We start from the raw sequence: 22,857 nt of genomic DNA, 5'->3' as shown, positions 1-22,857 counted from the left end.
CCCCCTTCCTCCTTGGTAAGGTTTGTTTTAGCAACCCATTGTCCCCATAGCCTGATAGCAACACATTGTCTGTGGTCACCCGGTCTGTCAAAAGGAGAGACAAATGAGAAACGAAATGTACCGGGACTTTCCAGAGTGCTGTCCCAAGGAACCGCCAGAACGCCCTGACCCCAACGCCCAATCATGCCCGAATCAAAGTAACCATGCATATCTGCTTCTGTAGGATCACTTCCCGCCACCGCTTCCCACCAGAACAAACCGTTACAGTGCCTAACAATGCTTGATTTAGGTTAACCAATCAAATCCCTGTAACCAAGCATCTGCTTCTGTAAACTCGCTTCCCACCACCCCAACCTTGCCCTATATAATCTGCTCCCCAACTTAGCCCGACACACTCAGCCCACAAAGGCTGATGCGTCCACAGGCGCCTGTGTAATCAATAAACCTCTTGCAATTTGCATCCAGTGGAGGCTTGCTGTTTGATTCTTGGGTGCGGCTCCAGGATCTTTCACTTCAAAGAAAAAATGAATAAATAAACAAACAATCATGCATTAGTACAAGATCTGTTCAGTGTGCAAGATGGGCCCGTGGGTTTTAATGTAACAGAGAAGAACAGAGTCGATGATACTGTTTCAAGTTCCATTTTGCAAATAACCTTAGCGAAGGTACAACCGGTGTAGTCTGAATATAGTATCTAAGATGACTATCTGTAATTATCTGAGAAAGTTATGAAACATAGTATTCTCCCCGCTTGTGCAAGTTTTGTAAATTTTTTTCATATACTTCAGCCAAAACAACACAGTAAATGCAGAAAGAAATCTGAACATCCAGGGGTTTTCTAAGGAGACAGACAAGAAAGAAACTTGCAAAATTTAAAATGCAACAACATCACTCTTCTCACCATGCTGCTTATATGCGGATGTAGTTATTTTTCATAAAAATAATATTTCTGTTTTCATGCTATGGGTTAATATGTTTCTAAGTGAATTAATAAATCTTTTAATCTGTTATCTTACTAGGTAAATACTGATAGAGATAACCCACAGACACAAGATTAACCTTGGGATCCTCAGTCATCTCTGAGACTGTATAGATACCCTGTGAACAAAACTTCTGAGAATCACTGACACACATAGGTCCTGGGCCACGACTCAGGGACAGTGTGACAAAGAGATGCCATATGTGCCATATGTGACGCGTCACGGCAAAGTCCCAGGACCCTGGGCCTGCCTCTTAGGCTCTCTGCCCCAGGGCTGTGACTGGAGAAGAGAAGTCCTGTGTTGGGGAGTCCCCATTTTCCCAGGTTTCACTTCTCGCTCTCACACCTGTGTCAGGTGCTTCCGCCTGGATACTCATGACGCAGCCCTAGCTCGCACTCCCCTTGGGTGTCCGGTTTCTGGAGTGACCAATCAGCCGCACTTCAGTTCCGGGTTATATATTCCGAGCCCAGCTGCGACTCAGCCGTTTGCCCAGACCCCGGAAATGCAGGTCGTGATGCCCCAAACCGTTCTCCTGCTGCTGTCGGGGGCCCTGGCTGTGGCCGAGACCTGGGCGGGTGAGTGCGGGGCGGGAGGAAAGGGCCTCTGCGGGGCGGGAGCGAGGGGACCGCCGGGCGGGGACGCGGGACCCCCGGGGAAGGCGCCTGTCCTCCGCCCCCGCCCCAGACCCCCAGCCGCCCCGGCCCCACCCCAGCCTGTGCTCCCCCTTCCAACCCGCCTGTGCCCTGCTCTCCCCACTCGGTGCCCCTCCCCCTGCCCTCCCTGCCGCCTCCAACTGGTCCTAGACCCCGCGCCAGGAGGAGGGTCGGGCGGGGTCTCAGCCCCTCCGCCCCCGCAGGCTCCCACTCCCTGAGGTATTTCTACACCTTCGCGTCCCGGCCCCGACGCTTCATCGCCCTCGGCTACGTGGACGACACGCAGTTCGTGCGGTTTGACAGCCGAGCTGGGAGTGGGAGAATGGAGCCGCGGGCACCGTGGGTGGAGCAGGAGGGGCCGGAGTATTGGGACGAGGAGACCCGAATCGCCAATCACAATGCACGGTATTACCGAGGGAGCCTGAATAACCTGCGGGACCACTACAACCAGAGCGAGGCCGGTGAGTGACAGGGCCCGGGTCCAGGTCACGAACCCCATCCCCAACCGACGGGCCGGGATCTCCCCTAGTGTCCTGATGCGAGCATCATCCCGAGTTTGAGGAAACTCCCGTCCCCAGATCCCAAAACCGGGAGGAACCCGAGGGAACTTTTGGGGGGTTTATTTTCCATTTGCATTTAACCCCCTGCCCGTCGGGGCGGGACCAGGGTCTCACACCATCCAGCGCATGTACGGCTGTGACGTCGGGCCCGACGGGCGCCTCCTCCGCGGGTACAGTCAGTTCGGGTACAGTCAGTTCGCCTATGATGGTGTGGATTACATTGACCTGAATGAGGACCTGCGCTCCTGGACCGCGGCAGGCTCGGCGGCGCAGATCACCCGCCACAAGTGGGTGGCCGAAGGTTACACTGAGCATGACCGGAACTACCTGGAGGTCACGTGTGTGAAGTGGCTCCGCAGGTACCTGGAGAAAGGGAAGGAGATGCTGCTCAAGGCAGGTATGAGGGGGCCTCCCTGATCTCCCCTCCCCTGGGGCTGGCTTCCCACCAGGAAGGGAAAATGGTCTCAAGTCAGAACAACGCCCTCCCATGGGTGGGGAGAGGGAGGTCCGCCTGGGTGTTCCTGTTCCTACTAGAGAGTGACTCACCAGAGGGCCGCTTTTCTCTAAAGGACAATGGAGGAATCCAGTCTCTCCCAGGAGACAGGTGGAGACCATCCCTGAAATAACCCATCAGAGGTTCCCTTTGACCCTGGCAGCCACCTTGGGAAACATGACTTGAGTGTGCTTTCCCCTTAGACCTGCAGCCTCCTACCCTAGTCTCTGTCCCTCATTCCAGGACCCCTAGATTAGGAGATACCAAAGGTTAGGTTGGTGATTAGGCTTTGAACTTCTTCCATCTGGCGAAATTGCTGGGTCCACCTCAGGATGGTCACATGAATGCCCTTTCAGTGGCCCATAAATGTAAACCCAAGCTTAGATTTTCTGATTATTCCTCCTCAGAACCCCCCAACACACACGTGACACACCACCCCATCTCTGACCGTATTGTCACCCTGAGGTGTTGGGCTCTGGGCTTCTACCCTGCGGAGATCACCCTGACCTGGCAGCGGGATGGGGAAGACCTGACTCAGGACACAGAGCTTGTGGAGACCAGGCCTGCAGGAGATGGAACCTTCCAGAAGTGGGCGGCCGTGGTGGTGCCTTCTGGAGAGGAGCAGAGATACACATGCCATGTGCAGCATGAGGGACTGCCTGAACCCATCACCTTGAGATGGGGTAAGGAAGATTTGGAGTAGAGCCTCTTCTCAGAGAAAGCAGAAGTCCTTCTGGAGAACTTCAGTAGGGTCAGGACAATTACCAGAGCTCTGGATGCCTCACCTTCCCTTCCCTTTCCAGAGCCGCCTCCTCATCCCACCATCCTCACATACATCATTGCTGGTCTGGCTCTCCTTGTGGTCATTGTGGTGATTGGAGCTGTGATCTGGAGGAAGAAGCGGTCAGGTAGGAATGGGAGTTGGGGAATCTGAGTTTCTTGTCCCTCTGGGGGTTTCCTAGGTAGGTGACTGTCCTGCCGTGTTACCGGGAAGTACCATCCTCACATATGGACTTGCCCACTCTGGAGCTGATCACTACACTCAGTGTGTAGCAAACACTTGTGACAATGAAGGACACATTTTCATCTTGGTAATTCTGGTGGTGGGGACCAGCAGTCACAGGACAGAGAAGAAGGTCTCTGTGACCCCAGACCCCAGACCCAGTGACCCCACATGTTGTTCTTCATGTTTTACTTCGTGTCCTGGGTGTTCAGCCAGAATTCTGCAAACTTCATTTAGAATCAGGGCCAGAAGCTTCCTCTAGGATCTCATGGCCCGGGCCTGTTCCAGGCCTCTGACATGATTATTTTCTTTCCACAGAAAGAAGAAGACGAGGCTACTCTCATGCTGCAAGTAAATATGGAGGGGGTGATGCCTGAGACCCTGGGATAGTGTAGACAGGACCCCATGGGGAGCCCACTCACCCCATAGCTCTTCCTTTAGTCTCCTGACCTGTGGTCTCTGACCATATCCTGTTTGTTCTCTCCTAGGCGATGAAAGTGCCCAGGTCTCTAATGTGTCTCTCCCGGCTCCTAAAGGTGAGACCCTGGAGACCCTGAAGTGGGTGATAAGACAGGGAGAAATACTGTTCTGATCCTTAGGACATTTTTCAAATCTGGAAAATCTCAGCTTGGTTTCTCAGTTTCGCGACCTTAATAGACAGGAAATGACGCCCAGAGCTTATTCATGCAAGGAGCATGAGAAACACTGCCTCTCTGAAAATATGGGAAACTAAGTTCATATCACCAGAAAAGAGTGAAACATATTAAAGTCTTCTCTATTTTCAAGTACAAGAGTATTCTAAGGAAATTTGCCTTTGAGAGCAGAAAGTGAGCAAACAATTATTGCAAAAAAATTGTAATCACAGACTAACCCTTTTGTGATTTTTAGTCAAAATTTTATTTTATTTTTTTTTACCATTTTGGGGCAAAATAACTTCAAGTCATTAGTTTAGTTTATAATTGTCCTGGATTGGTGATGATCCAAAAATTGTAAGAAAGAAACAAATTCAGGACAGCTGACTGGCTCAGTTGGTAGAGCAGGTGACTCTTGAATATGAGGTCCTGAGTTCAAGCCCCATGTTGGACATAGCTTACTGAAAATAAACAAACAAAAATGAGTAAGTTTTTAAAAAAGAAATCCTTTAAAAGAGAAAGAAGCAGGAGCACCTGGGCGCCTCAGTCATTTAAGTGTCCAACTCTTGGGTTTGGCTCAGGTCATGATCTCATGGGTCCTGAGATGGAGCCCCTTGTAGGACTCTGCTCAGCAGGAAGTTAGCTTGAGATTCTCTCCCATTGTCTTTCTTTCCTTCTCGCTCTCAAATAAATAAATCTTTAAAAAAGGGAAAGAAAATTTCTCTACAGAAATCTGCATTTAACCTGTGTATCAAAAATTTACACAAATAATTACAGAAAGAAAAAGATAAAAATTAAATGGAAAAAATACACGAGTGAATCATTTTTGAAAGAATAGATAGTATAAAGAAGCTCATAAAATTCAGTATTGGAATCATAAGATATGAACTATAACATAACCAGGATATCATATAAATATAGAAATATATATTATTGAATATATATTATGGATGTGATATAAAGAAAAAAATCACAAAATTGAAAATGTAGAAAAATGGTGAAAGCAAAAGCATCTCTTAAAATAAAACTACAAAGGGATGACTGGGTGTCTTAGTCAGTTAAGCGTCTGCCTTTGGCTCATTTCATGGTCCCAGAGTCTGGGATCCTCTTCCAGTGGGAAGAGGCAGACTATCCACCATAGGCAGAAAATGAGGGAGGAGTTAGGTCAGAAAGTCCGAAATGCTATGAGAAAATGCAGAAGGTAGGTGATCCAGAGTTGTGGTGTGGGGACAGGAAAAATGGCTTTTGTTTTTTAAAATATATATGGGAATGTAGTACATGAACAAAGAAACTTTTGAAAATTTAAAAAAAATTTTAAAACTTTTATGCATTTATTTAAAGTATAATTTATATAGACTGTTATATTAATATCAGGTAAACAATATAGTGATTTAGCAATGCTATACATTTCTCAGTGCTTACTATAACAAGTGTCCTCTTAATCCCCTTCATACCTTTCACCCCTCCCCCCAGCCACCTCCCCTCAACCACCAGTTCTCTGTATTTAAGAGTCTCTTCTTTTGGATGTCTCTTTTTCTTTTGTTCATCTGTTTTGCTTCTTAAGTTTCAGATATGAATGAAATCGTATGATATTTGTCTTTCTCTGACTTATTTTAATTAGCATAACACTGTCCAGCTCCATTTGTGTTTTTACAAATGGCCAAATTTCATTCTTTTTGATGGCTGAATAATATTCCATTGTATATATATGCCACATCTTCTTTATGCATTCAACTATCGGTGGACACTTGGGTTGCTTTCTTATTGTTGTAAATAATGCTTCAGTAAAGATAGGGGTGCATGTATCTTTTCAATTTAGTGTTTTCATTTTTTTTGAGTAAATACCCAATAATAGGATTACTAGGTTGTATGATAATTTTAGTTTTAACTCCTTGAGGAACCTCCACACTGTTTTCCATAGCGCCTGCACCAGTTTACATTCCCACCAACTGTGCATGAGAGTTCCTTTTCTCCATATCACCTCCACACTTGTTATTTCTTGCATTGTTGGTTTTAGCCATTCTGACAGGTGTAAGTAATAGCTCATTGTGGTTTTGATTTGTATTTCCCTGATGATGAGTGATATTGAGCATCTTTTCATGTGTCTGTTGACTGTCTTTATTTTTTAGAACAATATCTTCTATCAAAAGATGGCTGTTTTCACTTGGGGGCTCACTGTAGGTGTCCCTGAAAAGGTGAGCTTTGAGAAAAGATTTGATGGACCCAGGAATTATTCATGAGATTGTCTGGGACAAGATTTTCCAGACAGGGGAAATTCCAGTATGAATGCATGAGGGCAGGTGTGTCTGGGTGTTCTGGGAAGAGAAGGGAGGCCAGTATGGCTGGAGTAGAGAGTAACCAAGACGAGATACAGGCATGGCCAGACACTGTAAGTTTAGAGGATGTCAAGCTTTGCTTGAGTGTTCTTTGCTCTAATGGGAATTACAATACGGTTTGAGCAAAAGAGGGATATGGTACAACTTGTCCTTTGAAAGGATCACTTTGTCTGCAGTGTTAGGAACAGAATAGGAGGAAGGGGGCAGCTGAGGCATTGGGGAGAGCAGTAGGAAACTGGTACAATGTTCCAGGCTGGAGATAATCTGTTTTTTCCAGTGAGGTGTGAGCAGTGGAAAGAGTGGGAGGTTATGGGATTCTGGATACAATCTGTAGATGGGCTTTTCAGCACAATCTTGGGTATGAGAAAGAGGAGTCAAGGAGGACCCCCCAAATTCTGGACTATGCAAGTGGGAAGATGGAGCTGTTGTCAGCAGAGATGAGGAAGACTCTGGAAGGAGCATATTTGAGGAGGGGACACACAAGCATTCCATGAAGATATGACGAGCTGAGATATCTATTAGAAATGTAAGTGAAGGAGTTGGCTTGGCCATCAGAGAAATGTGGATGATGGTGGAATTTAGGAGAAAGGTCTGAGCTGGGAAATAGATTTTGAAGTGACACCATGTAAATGATGTTTAGTCTTTAGCATAGATGAAGTCACCAAGGGGGCAAGGGCTGTAGAAGAGAAAGGGACAAGGACCAAACCCTGGACCCCCCAGTGCTAAGAGATCTGATCAGACCACACAGAGCAGTCTGCACAGTCCTGGCTCCATGCGTAGACCAGGGAGTCCCAAACCTCCCTGTTCAGAGAATTCCCAGACATCCTATTAAGGCTCACAAAGTGTGGAGTAAGAGTATGAGATTCTGTATTTTCCAAAGGTGTGGCTGCTGCTAGTCTTCCCATCGCACTGTTAGCAGCAAGAATGTAGATTAGGATTCCCCGTGGTTGTGCCTCAACCTTGCTCGTAGGGCTTGTTAAATAGGTGATTCCCTGACCTTGTGCCAAATGCTCAGAGTCTGTGGGTCTGGGGAGAGGGCCGTGTGTTCTGAGAAGCCCCTCTAGTGAGTCTGGTGCTCAGCCGGATCTGGAACTGCTGAGGTTGGAGAGGAGAGAAGGCAGGGTGGGATTTTTAAATCACATTTAAATGTGGGTTTTTCCCCACCTTGGAGAGAAAAGGGAGGATTTTTTTTGTCAATATGACATGTGATGTGAGATACATGTCATTTTCTTTTTTTTTACATGTCATTTTCTTATGTTGAGGTGCATATAGTCAGGTGGGAGGAGTGGAAGTGGTTCTTAGTTTAGTGTAAGGAACATCTCTGAATGCTTACTTCCTGGAACTATTCCCCTAATCAGCTTTTTGGAGCAAACAGTGGAATCTAACTTTTTTCTGTTTTGGTATTATGTTGGGGATGGCCACAGAAGAGGCTTGAGGCTACAGAGGCAGGAATGGGATATACCGTCCTACTGTAGGTTGAAGCCACACAGGAATTGCTACAACCAGAGTGAGGCCAATCCAGTGAGGCTGGGCAGACCACAGGTCATAAGACTCCCCATTTCCCACCGGCTGGCCGGGTCTTCCTGGCTGTGGTTTGGAGCTTCATCTGGAGGCCTCAGAACCCACCGGGAGTCTCCACCCAGGGAATTCTCTCTGTTGTACCTTTGGAAACTGGCTCTGACCAGTCACCACCCAGAAATGTGGAGCAGAGCGGAGTGGGGAGGCTGTGTGGTTGGGGCTGCCTCTGGGGCAAGGCCAGGGTCTCACTTTCCGGTTGACCTACAGTTGAGCTGTGGGGTCTCAAGGGCCTCTCCTTGGTGGACACTGGCAGTTGGTCGATGACGGCACAGATTATCTCGCCCCGAAGAAGACCTGCACTCTTGGACTGTGGTGGACACGGCGGCGCAGATCACTGGGCAGGTGCAACAGAGTGTGAGAGGAACTACGTGGAGGGCAGGTGCATGGAGTGGCCCCGCAGGTGCCTGGAGAAGTAGAAGGAGACGCTGCAGTGCACAGTTAGGAGACACCTGAGCACTTCCCAGATCTCTGCACAGCCTGTGGCTGCACTCCCATAAGGAGGGGGGTAAATGGAATAGATTCCTGAATACCTGCTGTCTCTCCCAGGGCTCAGGAGACCGGGGATTAATTAAATCTTGGCTCTTCAGATCCTCTACAGGAAGAGTGACTGGTCTAGGGGACCAGCCCTTCTCTCAGAAACTATTAAGGGATCCAGTCAGCCAGGGATGGAAGGGGAGACCATCCATGAAATAACCAATTGGCAGTACCTTTTGATTCACTGTCAGTGGCTTTGAGAACTGTGAGGGACTTTCTCACTCAGTCCTTGAGAGGAAGGAGCATATGTGAGAAGGGACACCACAGACTTTCAGTTTAAGAGATGTTTAAGCTGAGGGGCACCTGAGTGACTTATTAAGCATGGAACTCTTAATTTCAACTCAGCTCATGATCTCAGGTTTGTGAGATCAAGCCCCTCATCCAACATCTCACTGAGTATGGAGTATGCTTAAGATCCTCTCTCCCATGTGTCGCCTGGATAGCTGAGACCATTCAGGTCTGCCTGGCTCAGGTCATGATCCTAGGGTCCTGGGATCCAGCCCCACGTCAGGCTCCTTGCTCAGTGGGGAGACTGCTTGTGCTCTCTCTCCCTCTGTCAAATAAATAAATAAAATCTTTAAAAAGAAAAGATTCTCTCTCCCTCTCCCTCTCTGTTCCTTCCCCCAGCTTGCACACACACATGCTCTTTATCTCAAAAAAGAAAAAGAGAGAGAGAGACATGCTTAATCTGAGATGTCATTTAGAAATGTGGTTGAGGGGTGCCTGGGTGGCTCAGATGTTAAGCATCTGCCTTCCGCTCAGGTCATGATCCTAGGGTCCTGGGATCAAGTCCCACATCAGACTCCCTGCTTCTCCCTCTGCCTCTGCCTCTTTCTCTCTCTGTCTCTCATGAATAAATAAATAAAAATCTTTTAAAAAAATGCAATTGAGGTTCTCAGGTTGACAGTTGTGTTACCCACAACTGGGTTCACCTCTTGGTGGGTTCAAAGCAAAAACTCAATGAAGCCAAGGAATAGGAAAATGAAGGGTTCTACTGACAAGTAAAGGAAAACACCAGGATTATTTCCCAAAACACTGTCTCCCTGAACAGCAAACTGGGGAAGTTGTCAGTTGAGGGTGCTAATGTCATGACTCCTCTGATGCAGGACACCTGAGCCTTGGAACTGTTGTCTCTGCTGCTCCTGACACTTGGGTGACACTCATGCCACTCAAGCTGAAATGTCTCTGCACAGACTTAGTGCCAGATCTAGGAGCCCATGGCTGCCACATCCCATCAGTCCCGCCTCCAAGCAAGTGAAGATGTTAAAGATACTTTTGCCAGAGGAGAAATGAAAAATATTGAGTTCTAAAAATATCTGTTGAAAATGAGACACTTGTGATTGCATCATGTAGTCTGCCTTCCAGTTCCTGGGGTAAGGATTATGATTCCTTTGTTTTACCCCTCCTGGAGGACAAACAGCTGTGCAACATAGTGTTCAGTTTAAACCCTCAGAATGCCCAAGGATATGAGTGGATATTCACTGCCTGGTCTCCAGAACATTCTCATGATCATCAAAATATGTTGTATGTAGGAACCTGTGCAACTCTGAAAAAGGAGTTTGGAGGGGGCCACGTTACAGATGAAGTGTTTGGAACAGTAAAGGAAGATGCATCATTACACGGATATAAAAAACATAATCTTCTGTCACAATCTTCTCCTGCCCCATTGACTGCAGCTGAGGAAGAATCACGACAGATTAAAATTAATGAGGCACAAATTGACATGGGTGTGGACACGAAGCATCAAACACTACAAGGAGTAACATTTCCTATTTCTTGAGAAGCTTTTCAAGCTTTGGAAACATTAAGTACCAGCTCAACTGTGTGCAGTTGGAAATAGATATGAAAGATGAAATTATAATTTTGGCCAACACAACAAAGACAGAACTGAAAGACTTGCCAAGGAGGAGTCCCAAGGATTCAGCACGCTACCATTTCTTCCTGTGGGAAGATTCCCATGAAGGAGACGATTTGAAGTCTTTTTATTTATTTTTTATTTATTCAAGTTTTTATTTATTCAATGCTGGGATACACATGCAGTAAAGAGAACGGAAGCTGTATTTTAGCTGCGAGAGCCCTCTGCTTGAAACTGTTGAAAGACAACTACAAATGGATGTAATTAGAAAAATTGAGATAGGGTGCTTGGGTGGCTCAGTCCAGAGAGCATTTGAGTCTTGATTTCAGCTCAGGTCATGATCTCAGGGTCCTGAGATTGAGCCCTGCATCAGGCTCCCCACTCAGCATGGAGTGTGCTGGAGAATCTGTCTCCCACTCACTCTGCCTTATCCCTGCTCATGCTCACTCTTTAAATAAATAAATAAAGTCTTAAAAAGAAAAAGGAAGGAAATTCAAACAAGGTGGCAGTTGGATAGTGCAGGGGAGGAGAAATATCTGGGTTGGAGAAATAGATTTGGGAGGTGACAGCGTATACATGATGATTAGAGCCTTCAGCAGAGATGAGGTCACCAAGGGGATGAGAACCATAGAAGAGAAATGAATAGGACCAATCCCTGGACTGCTCAGGGCTAAGCAGGCTGACCAGAGCGCACACCCAGAGTGCAATGCACAGTCTGGTTCTGCATCTAGAAGGCACAGAGACCGGGGAGACCCAGCTTTCAGTGTGTGTGGGAATTTCCTGGGCTATGAAGATCTAGACAGTCAGGGGTAGAGCATGAGATGCTGGGTTGATAACAGGGTTGATGCTGCTGCTGCTGGTCTTCAGATCCCACACTGGTAGTGAGCACAGGAAGCAGGATCCCGGGCATCAGCCTCTCCTGTAGGGCTTATCACATCAGTGAGTCCTGGGCCCATGCCCAACATTCTAAGGTGGTGGGTCTGTGGAGAGACCTGAGTATTTGGTAAGAAACTCACAAGTCATCATGTGGTTCCACAGATAGGGAAGCACTGAAGTCCTTGAGGAGAGCATTCATTGTGGGAAGACGTCATACAGACACATTTATTGTTTTTTTTTTTTTTTTTTTTTGAGGAAGAAAAATGCAAGGTAAGCTGGGAGATACATATATTCTCCTCTGTGGGGCACAGCCAGGTGGCAGATGAAGGAAGTCATCATCAGCTGAACATAAAAAAAAAAAGTCTGATTGCTAAAAAGAAGTCCTAAAAGTTTCCACCACACACACACACACACACACACACACGTAAATGACACGATGCAGGTCTTAGCTGTTCTGGTGGTAATCAGTTTGCAGTACATAAATATATCAAATTAAAAGGTTGTGCCCTTAACTTTATAAAATGTTATTTCAACTATATCTCAATAAAACTGGAAGACAATTCTGAATCCATGCTCTTCAAAAGTATTCCGTCATGGATTTATCACTCCTTGTTTTCAACAACAGAATCCAAGTTGTTTTAATTGAAACTATATATATTTATATGGAAATATATATGTACATATGTATAGTCAAGGAGAATTATATATATAAATTTTAATATATAATACAAAATATAAATTAAATATAAGATAAATATTAATATATATTTTATGATTAAAGTAATATGAAATATTAAATATAAATTGTATTTATATATTATGAATATATATATTTATAGGGAAACATATACATAAATAATGTTAGAGAGTATTGGGCCTCATTTTATGACTGCTAGATAGTTATCAAATCATTCTGAACATTTGTGGAATCCACTGGATATCTGAGAAAGAATTACTACAAGTCTACACATAGAAAAGTTATCACTTTTTGAGGCAATACATGGGAAGGTAATCCACTGGGGGAGTGAGCCTCCATCAGCTGGCTAATGGAAAGTGATATATCAGCAGATCGCAAAATCAGAACTTTCAGAAAAGTCTGCTCTGATGAGGGACATCCCTGCTTGAAAGGTGCTCAGGGAGCGATGATGGGTGGAATCCCAGGTGGGACAATGGCCTCAGGATCTCAGGGACACAGGAAGAATGGGGGTGCCTGAGTGGAGCAGAGTTCCCAGATATTGAACTGAGAAGCCCACTGCACTTAGCAAGTCCAGGGGTGTTGTCATAAACCACCCACCTGGGCACAGTTGGGTGATCGTGTCTGAGCAGGGGCCCAGCAAGCAGCAGGACCATGGAGTCTAGTCTCCCTTCCCTGGGAGGAGCAGAGCTGGTGTGCTCTGTAAGGATCTGTAAAGTTTGGAGGCACAAAACAGGGTCATATGCCTGATATAGAAATGACTAGTCACAGGCTGGGTGAACACAGAGTTCTGATGGAAACCAGGGAGATAAGAATGACAGACTGCCTTTCTGTGAGAACTCACTGAAGAGTAGGGGACATGAAATTTCAACTCCAGATCTAGACATTACAGTGCCTTCACTTATACCCCCCACATCGGCTCCAGAACTGCTTACACTGAGCCCGGGCCCCCTGGCAAAGGGGGGGAATGCAGTTTTGTCTGGGGAAAGACACCTGAGAATCAGTGCAATAGACCCATCCCCCAGAACACCAGCAGGAACTTCTGGTGAATACCGGGTTTATTGATCATACAGAACTGCAAAACTCCAGCCCTTGGAGAAAGAACTATATACCATCTGTGGTTTTCCCCCTTATTCTTTAGTCCTTCAGTTTTAAATTTTATTTCCCTTTCAGCTATTTTCTTACCAATTGTATTTTTTTTCTTTTTTTTTCCAATTTATTTATTTTCAGAAAAACAGTATTCATTATTTTTTCACCACACCCAGTGCTCCATGCAAGCCGTGCCCTCTGTAATACCCACCACCTGGTACCCCAACCTCCCACCCCTCCACCACTTCACTCCCCTCAGATTGTTTTTCAGAGTCCATAGTCTCTCATGGTTCACCACCCCTTCCAATTTACCCAAAAGCACATACCCTCCCCAATGTCCATATCCCTACCCCCTTCTTCCAACCCCCCTCCCCCCAGCAACCCACAGTTTGTTTCGTGAGATTAAGAGTCACTTATGGTTTGTCTCCCTCCCTATCCCATCTTGTTTCATGGATTCTTCTCCTACCCACTTAAGCCCCCATGTTGCATCACTACTTCCTCATATCAGGGAGATCATATGATAGTTGTCTTTCTCCGCTTGACTTATTTCACTAAGCATGATATGCTCTAGATGTGGTATATATACACAATGGAATACTATGCAGCCATCAAAAGAAACGAAATCTTGCCATTTACCAATTGTATTTTTAAGTCTTTTTAAAATTTTCGTTTTTACATTTATGTTTATATATTTTTTCATTTTTGGCTTCCTTTCATTGCGTTCAACTTATTTTTTTTAAAGATTTTATTTATTTACTTGACACAGAGAGAGAGAGATCACAAGTAGGCAGAGAGGTAGGCAGAGAGAGGGGGAAGCAGGCTCACTGCTGAGCAGAGAGCCAGATGCGGGGCTCTATCCCAGGACCCTGAGATCATGACCTGAGCCGAAGGCAGAGACTTAACCCACTGAGTCACCCAGGCGCTCCGCGTTCAACTTATTTTTGTGTATACATATAACTTTTTCTTTATTTCCTATTTTGGGATCTAGTTTTTTTCTAACAAACAGATGAATGTACACCCAGGATCTAGTTTATTGTTCTGTTCAACTTCTTGTTTGATTTTATTCTCACTTTTTTTCCCCCTTGTGGTTTCTGTTCTTTTCTGATTTAATCAATATGGATATAAGTAAGGTGTCTGAACTAGAATTCAAAACAATAACTATAAAAACAATAGCTGGACTTGAAAAGTCATAGAAGACACTAGAGTATCTCTACCAGAGAAATAAAAGAACTACAATTGAGTCAGGGTATAAGTAGGGTGTCTGAACTAGAATTCAAAACAATAACTATAAAAACAATAGCTGGACTTGAAAAGTCATAGAAGATACTAGAGTATCTCTACCAGAGAAATAAAAGAACTACAATTGAGTCAGGGTGAAATAAAAAAGGCTATCAATGAGACACAATAATAATGCAGTCTCTAACTGCTAGAATAAATGAGGCAGAAGAGTCAGTGATATAGAAGACAAAGTGATGGAGGATAAGAAAGCTGAGAAAAAGAGAGATAAACAACTAGTGGATCACTAGGGTAGGATTTGAGAAATCAGCAATACCATAAAGTGAAAAAATATTAGAATAATGGGGATCCCAGAGGAAGAGGAAAAAGAAAGGGGCAGAAGGTTTATTTGAACAAATTATAGCTTAGAATATGCCTAATCTGGGGAAGGAAATAGGCTTTCAAGTCCAGAAGGCACAGAGAACCCCCTGAAAATCCGTAAAAATAGGCCAACACCCTGACATATAATAGTGAAGCTTGCAAATTTCAGAGATAAAGAAAAATCCTGAAAGCAGCTCAGAACTTGAGGTCCTTAAACTAAATAGGTAGAAACACAAGGTTGGCAGCTGACCTGTCCACAGGCCTCTGGCACCCAGAAAGGACTGACATGATATATTACACATGCGAAATGGGACAGATATGCAGCCAACAATGCTTTATCAAGCCAGGCTCTCATTCAGAATAAGAGAGATAAAAAGCTTCCCGGACAAAGAGAAAATAAAAGAATTTGTGATAGCCAAACCAGCCATGGAAGAATTATTAAAGGGGATCCTTTGAGTGAAGAGAGAGCTCAAAAAGTAAAAAAGACAAAGAAGGAACAGAGACAATATACAGAAACAGTGAATTTAAAAGTAATACAAATGGTATTAAATTCATAAATATCAATAATAACTCTGAATATAAATGGGTTAAATGCCCCAATCAAAAGGCACAGGGAATCAGATTGGGTCAACAGTAAGACCCATTGATATGCTGTCTATGAGAGAGTCATTTTAGACCCAAAGACACCACAGATTGAAAGTGAGGGGGGGAGAATAATTTATCATGTAATGAATATTACGAGAAAGCTGGGGTAGTAATCCTTCTATCAGACAAATTAGACCTTAAGCCAAAGACTGTAATAAGATACAAGGAAGGATACTATACCATAATAAAGGGGTCTATACAACAAAATCCCTAACAATTGTAAATATTTATACCCCTAATGTAGAAGGAGACAATTATGTAAAGCAATTAATAACCAAAGTAAAGAAACAAATTGATAATAATACAGTCATACTGGGGGACTTTAACATCTCCCTCACACCAAGGGACAGATCATCTAAGCAGAAAGTCAATAAGACAACAATGACTCTCCTTGACACATGGCACCAGAAGGACTAAACAGTTATATTCAGAGCATTTCATCCCAAAGCAGCAGAATACACCTTCTTTTCAGATGTCCATAATATGTTATCCAGAATAGATACAAAATTAGGTCTTAACCAGTAGCAAAAGATTAAGATTATTCCCTGCATATCTTCAGACCACACTGCTTTAAACCTGGAACTGAATCATAAAAGATAATCTGGAAGGAACACAAATACATGGAGGAAAACGATCATCCTACTAAAGAATGAATGGGACAACCAGGAAATTAAAAAGAACTTTAAAAATTCGTGGAAACAAATGAAAATGGAAACAACAGTTCAAAACTTTTGTGATAAAGCAAAGGCAATCAGGTCATGATCTCAGGGTCCTGGGATCGAGTCCCGCATCAGGCTCTCTGCTCAGCGGGGAGCTTGCTTCCTCCTCTCTCTCCCTCTGCCTGCCTCTCTGCCTACTTGTGATCTCTCTCTGTCAAATAAATAAATAAAATCTTTAAAAAAAAAAAAAAAAGAAACAAGAAAGGGGGCGCCTGGGTGGCTCAGTGGGTTAAGCCTTTGCCTTCAGCTCAGGTCATGATCCCAGGGTCCTGGGATCGAGCCCCACATCAGGTTCTCTGCTCTGCAGGGAGCCTGCTACCTCCGCTCTCTCTCTCTCTGCCTGCCTCTCTGCCTACTTGTAATCCTGTCTGTCAAAAAAAAGAAAATGAGAGATAAAAGAAACAAGAAAGGTGGCTGAACCAACTTGCATTCTCACCAACAGTGTAAGAGGGTTCCCCTTTCTCCACATCCTCTCCAACACTTTTTTACTGTCTTGTTAGTTTTGGTCATTCCAACTGGTGTAAGGTGGTATCTCAACGTGTGGAGATTCCTTAAGAAATTAAAAATAAAGCTACCCTATGACCCTGCAATTGCATTACTGTGTATTTACCCTAAAGATACAGATGTAGAGAAAAGAAGGGCCATCTGTACCCCAATGTTCATAGCAGCAATGGCCACAATCGTCAAACTGTGGAAAGAGCCAAGATGCCCTTCTACAGACAAATGGATAAAGAAGATATGGTCCATATATACAATGGAATATTGTGCCTCCATCAGAATGGATGAATACTGAACTTTTGTATCAACATGGATGGGATTAGGGGAGATTATGCAGAGTGAAATAAGTCAAGCAGAGAGAGTCAATTATCATATGGTTTCACTTACTTGTGGAGCATGAGGAATAACACGGAGGACATGGGGAGATGGAGAGAAGTGAGTTGGGGGAATCGGAGGGGGAGAGAAACCATGAGAGACTATGGACTCTGAGAAAGAAACTGAGGTTTTGGAGGGGAGAAGGTGAGGGGTTATGTGATCCTGGTGGTGAGTATTGAGGAGGGCACATGTTGCATGGAGTATTGGGTGTGGTGCATAAACAATGAATCTTGGAATACTGAAAAAATGAAACAAAACAAAACAAGCAAAATCACACACACACACAAATTAAAAAAGAAACAAGAACGGTCTCAAATACACAACCTCACATTAAACCTAAAGGAGCTGGAAAAAGAAGAGCAAATAAAGACTAATTCCAGTAGGGGAAGAGAAATAATGAAGATTAGAGCAGACAACAATGACATAGAAACCAAAAGAACAGTAGAACAGATCAATGAAACTAGGAGCTGGTTATTTGAAAGAATTAACAATAGTCAAGAAGCCCTTACCCAGACTTATCAAGAAGAATAGGAAAAGGACCTAAATAAATAAAACCATGAATAAAAGAGGAGGGATCACAACCAACACCAAGGAAATACAGTTATAAGAACATATTATGAACAACTATATGCCAACAAGTTGAACAATCTGGAAGAAATGGATGCACTCCTAGAAACATGCAACCCACCAAAACTAAAACAAGAAGAAATTGAATACCTGAACAGATCAGACCTATAGCCAGGAAAGAAATTGAAGCAGTAATAAAAAATCTCCTGACAAACAAGAGATGGCTTCCCAGGGGAATTCTACAAAACATTAAAAGGAGAACTAATACATATTCTTCTGAAACTGTTCCAAAAAATAGAAACTGGAGGAAAACTTCCAAACTTATTCTATGAGGCCAGCCTTATCTTGATCCCAAAACCAGATAAAGACCTCACCAAAAAGGAGAATTACTGACCAATGTCCCTGATGAACATGGATGCCAAAATTCTTAACAAGCCAATAGGGGCCACTGGAACATTAAAAGAATTATTCACCAAAACCAAGTGGGATTTATTCCTGGGCTGCAAGGACAGTACAACAACTGCAAACCAATCAATGTGATACACCACATTAATAAAAGAAAGGATGGGAGCCATATAATCCTCACAATAGGTGCAGAAAAAGCATGTGGCAAAGTACAGCATCCTTTGTTGATTAAAATTCTCTGCACTGTAGGGATAGAGGGAACGTACCTCAATATGATAAAAGCCATCCATAAAAAGCCCACAGTGAATGCCATTCTCAATAGGAAAAACTGAGAACTTTTCCCCTAAGGTCAGCAACATGACAGGGATGTTCCCTCTCATAACTGTAGTAATAGAAGTCCTAACCTCAACAATCAGACAACAAAAAGATATAAAAAAAATCCAAATCACAAAGCAATCACAAAGTCAAATTCTCAATCTTCACAGATGACATGGTACTCTATGTTGAAAATCCAAAGTACTCCACTCCAACGTTGCTAGAACTGATACAGGAATTCAGTAAGGTGGCGAGATATAAAATCAATGCACAGAAATCAGTTACATTTCTTTTTTTTAAAAAAGATTTTATTTATTTATTTGACAGAGAGAAATCACAAGTAGACGGAGAGGCAGGCAGAGAGAGAGAGAGGGAAGCAGGCTCCCTGCTGAGCAGAGAGCCCGATGCGGGACTCGATCCCAGGATCCTGAGATCATGACCTGAGCTGAAGGCAGATGCTTAATGACTGAGCCACCCAGGTACCCCATACAGAATACCATTTTTACCTGAAAGAATCAATGACACAGAAACTTGGAATATTTAGACTGGGTTATTTGACAGACAGTTTCTGGAAAATGAACAGGAACCTATCCTTTCATGAAAATAAACTCACATGAAAATTGAGAGCACTTGCTGCCTTGATCAAAAGTAAGCTCTCAAGAGAAAAATCAGAATTTTGGAAAACACCAATAAACTTGATAGCTCTAATGACAAAACTTTTTGTTGGGATCTGTGGTAATATTAAATATTAAAACAAATATGACTTTTTGATAATTCTATTCCAGTCTAATCAACACTGGAGCACCTATATAACTTCCAGAAACACAGTACTTAAAAAAAAAGTCATGCAATAGTAAAAAAATCCATTCCATGTGCAGGATGGGTTAGGGATATTAATGTAACAGAGAAGAACATAGTCAATGATACTGTTTCAATTTCCACCTTGCCAATAACCTTAGAGAAAGTACAACCTGTGTATTTGTAATATAGTGTCTAACTAAGATGAATATCTATAATTATCTGAGAAGGTTATGAAACATGCCATTCTCCCCTATCTGTGCAAGGCTGTAAATTCATATCTTTGCAAATGGCAAGATTTCATTTTTTGATGGCTTCATAATATTCCATTATATATATACCACATCTTCTTTATCCATTCATCTGTTGATGGACTTCTGGACTCTTTCAATAGTTTGACTATTGAGGACATTGCTACCATAAACATTTGAGGTGTGGTGCCCCTTTGGATTACTACATTTGCATTTTGGGGGTAAATACATGGTAGTGCAATTACTGGGTCAGAGAGGAGCTCTATTGTCAACGTTTTGAGGATCCTTCATACTGTTTTACAGAGTGTCTGCACCAGCTTGCATTCCCAGCAACAGTGTAGGCGAGTTCCCCTTCCTACACACCCTGCCAACATTTCCTGACATGTTAATTTTAGCCATTGTGACTTGTGTGAAGTGGTACCTTATTAAGGTTTTGATTTGTATCTCCCTGATGCTGAGTAATGTTGAGAACTTTTTCATGTGTCTGTTGGCCATTTCGATGTCTTTTTTGGAGAAATGACTGCTCATGTTTTCTTCCCATTTCATGATTGGATTATTTGTTCCTTGGGTGTTGGGTTTATAAGTTCCTTCTAAACTTAATCCTTTTGGATTCTAGCCCTTTATCTGATATGTCATTCGCAAATATCTTCTCCCATTCTATCTGTTGTCTTTTGGTTTTGTTGACTGTTTCCTTTGTTGGGCAAAGAGTTTTCTCTTGATGAAGTCCCAATAGTTCATTTTTGCCCTTGCTACCCTTGCCTTGGTAATGTTTCTAGGAAGAAGTTGCTGTGGCTGAGGTTGAAGAGGTTGCTTCCTGTGCTTAGTGGATTTCTTTCTCACATTGAGGACTTCCATGCATTTTGAGTATTTTTGTGTGTGGTGAAAGGAAATGATCCAGTTTCATTCTTCTGTATGTGGCTGTCCAATTTTCCCAACACAATTTGTTGAAGAGACTGTCTTTTCTCCACTGGACATTCTTTCCTGCTTTGTTTAAGATTAGTTGACCACAGAGTTGAGGGTCCATTTCTGGGCTCTCTATTCTGTTCCACTGATCTATGTGTCTGTTTTTGTGCCAGTACCACACTGCCTTGATGATGACAGCTTAGACATAGAGCTTGCAGTCCAGAATTGAGAACCTACCAGCTTTGGTTTTCTTTTTAACATTCCTTTGGCTATTTGGAGTCTTTTCTGGTTCCATACAAATTTTAGGATTATTTGTTCCATTTCTGTGAAAAAAGTGGATGGTATTTTGATAGGAATTACATTGAATGTGTAGATTGCTCTAGGTAGCATAGACATTTTAACAATATTTGTTTTTCCAATTCTTGAGCATGGAACTTTTTTCCATTTCTTTGGGTCTTCCTCAATTTCATTAATTAGTGTTCTATACTTTTCAGAGTATACAGACTTTACCTCTTTGGCTGTGTTTATTCCTAGGTATATCATGGTTTTCATTGTAATTGTAAATGAAATCGACCCCTTAATTTCTCTTTCTTCTGTCTTGTTATTGGTGTATAGAAATGTAACTGATTTCTGTGCATTGATTTTCTATCCTTTACTGAATTTATATCCTTTACTGAACTATCCTTTATGAATTATCCTTTACTGATTTACTGAATTCCTGTATGAGTTCTAGCAGTTTTGGGGTAGAGTCTTTGGGTTTTCCATATAGAGTATTATGTCATCTGCAAAGAGCAAAGAGCAAGAGTTTGACTTCTTTGCCATTTTGGGTGACTTTTATTTCTTTTTGTTGTCAGATGGCTGTGTTGAACAGCAGTGGTGATTTGGACATCCTTGCCATGTTCCTGACCGTAGGGGAAAAAGCTTTTCCCTGTTAAGAATGATATTCACTGTGGGTTTTTCATAGATGTCTTTAATGATATTGTGAATGGATTATGGTATGTACCCTTTAAAAAAAAAGATTTTATTTATTTATTTATTTGACGACAGAGATCACAAGTAGGCAGAGAGGGAGGCAGAGAGAGAGAGAGAGAGAGAGGAAGGGAAGCAGGCTCCCCGCTGAGCAGAGGGCCCGACGCGGGGCTTGATCCCAGGACCCTGGGATCATGACCTGAGTTGAAGGCAGAGGCTTAACCCACTGAGCCACCAAGGTGCCCTGAGGTATGTACGTTTTATCCCTACACTGTGAGTTGTTTTAACCAACAAAGGATGCTGTATTTTGTCACATGGTTTTTCTGCATCTATTGACAGGATCATATGGTTCTTGTCCTTTCTTTTATTAATGTAGTGTATTACACTGATTGATTTTCAGATGTTGAGCCCCTCTTGCATCCCAGGAGTAAATCCTAATTGGTTGTGAATAATCCATGTACTGTACAGTTGGATTCTATTGGCTAGTATTTTGATAAGAATTCTTGCATCCATGTTCATCAGGGATATTGGTCTATAATTCTGCTTTTGTTGGGGTCTTTGGTTTGGAGATCAAGGTGATATTGGTCTCATAAAATGAGTTTGGAAGTTTTTCTTCCATTTCTAATTTCTGAAACAGTTTCAGAAGAATAGGTATTAATTCTTTCAATGTTTGGTAAAATTCTCCTGGGAAGCCACCTTACCCTGGGCTCTTGTTTATTGAGAGGTATTTTATTACTGCTTCAATTTCTTTGCTGGTGATGGTCTGTTCAGTTTTTTTTTTCTAGTTGAGTTTTGGCAGTTTATATGTCTCTAGGAATGCATCCATTTCTTCTAGAGTGTCTAATTTTTTGACATGTATTTGATCATAATATGTTCTTATAATTCTTTGTATTTCTTCAGTATTTGTTGTGATCTCTCCTCTTTCATGATTTTATTAATTTGGGTCCTTTCACTTTTTTTCATAGGTCTGGTCGGGGCTTATCAATCTGATTAATTCTTTCAAAGAACCAGCTCCGAATTTTGTTGATCTATTCTACTGTTTTTCTGGTTTCTATTTCATTGATTTCTCCTCTGGTCTTTATTATTTCTCTTCTGCTGGGTTTAAGCTTTATTTGCTGTTATTCCAGCTCCTCCTAGGTGTAAGGTTGGGTTGTGTATTTGAGACCTTTCTTGTTTCTTGAGAAAAGCTTGCATTGCTGTATACTTCCCTCTTAGGACTGCCTTTGCTGCATCCCAAAGATTTTGAACATTTGTATTATCATTTTCATTAGTTTCCATGAATTTTTAAAATTCTACTTCAATTATATGGTTGAATGATTCATTCTTTAGCAGGATTTCCTTTAGCCTGTATGTATTTGAGTTCTTTCCAAGTTTCCTCTTGTGATTGGGTTAAAGTATCAAAGCATTGTGAAATATGCAGGGAATATGCAGGGAATGATCCCAATCTTTTGGTAACAGGTGAGACCTCATTTGTGACCCAGGACATGATCTATTCTGGAGAATGTTCCATGTGCACTAGAGAAGGATGTGTAT

The 22,857-nt window shown here is 42.8% G+C and overlaps 1 protein-coding gene and 2 pseudogenes across 2 annotated transcripts; all 3 read left to right on the top strand.

The window, feature by feature from the left end:
- Positions 1 to 1,441: 1,441 nt before the first annotated feature.
- Positions 1,442 to 11,107, top strand: LOC122911871 (DLA class I histocompatibility antigen, A9/A9 alpha chain-like). 2 transcript variants are annotated; one of them, XM_044256985.1, is made up of 9 exons: positions 1,442 to 1,555; positions 1,837 to 2,094; positions 2,300 to 2,590; positions 3,094 to 3,369; positions 3,490 to 3,594; positions 4,008 to 4,040; positions 4,178 to 4,225; positions 6,451 to 6,516; positions 9,876 to 11,107. In XM_044256985.1, the coding sequence occupies exons 1-8, from the start codon at positions 1,483 to 1,485 to the stop codon at positions 6,510 to 6,512; spliced, it is 1,146 nt and encodes a 381-aa protein (XP_044112920.1). In that variant the 5' UTR covers positions 1,442 to 1,482; the 3' UTR covers positions 6,513 to 6,516; positions 9,876 to 11,107. The 2 variants fall into 2 exon arrangements, with proteins under 2 accessions (XP_044112920.1, XP_044112912.1); XM_044256977.1 differs by lacking the exon at positions 9,876 to 11,107 and adding an exon at positions 8,443 to 8,828.
- The window catches only part of LOC122906647, a 42,550-nt pseudogene continuing 26,390 nt past the window's right edge, over positions 6,698 to 22,857 (top strand).
- On the top strand, positions 9,987 to 11,107 carry LOC122911883 (annotated as a pseudogene).

This window comes from Neovison vison, chromosome 1, assembly GCF_020171115.1.
Source record: "Neovison vison isolate M4711 chromosome 1, ASM_NN_V1, whole genome shotgun sequence".
NCBI classification, from domain to species: domain Eukaryota; kingdom Metazoa; phylum Chordata; class Mammalia; order Carnivora; family Mustelidae; genus Neogale; species Neogale vison.
This window is presented reverse-complemented; position numbering and strand designations above follow the sequence as displayed.

What these genes read in the sequence shown, in the direction of transcription:
- LOC122911871 (XM_044256985.1), top strand. Translation starts at nt 1,483, where the DNA reads ATGCAGGTCGTGATGCCCCAAACCGTTCTCCTGCTGCTGTCGGGGGCC. An exon ending in ACCCATCACCTTGAGATGGG is followed by an intron (nt 3,370 to 3,489) that starts GTAAGGAAGATT and finishes TTCCCTTTCCAG; the next exon opens with AGCCGCCTCCTCATCCCACC. An exon ending in GTCTCTCCCGGCTCCTAAAG is followed by an intron (nt 4,226 to 6,450) that starts GTGAGACCCTGG and finishes TTTATTTTTTAG; the next exon opens with AACAATATCTTCTATCAAAA.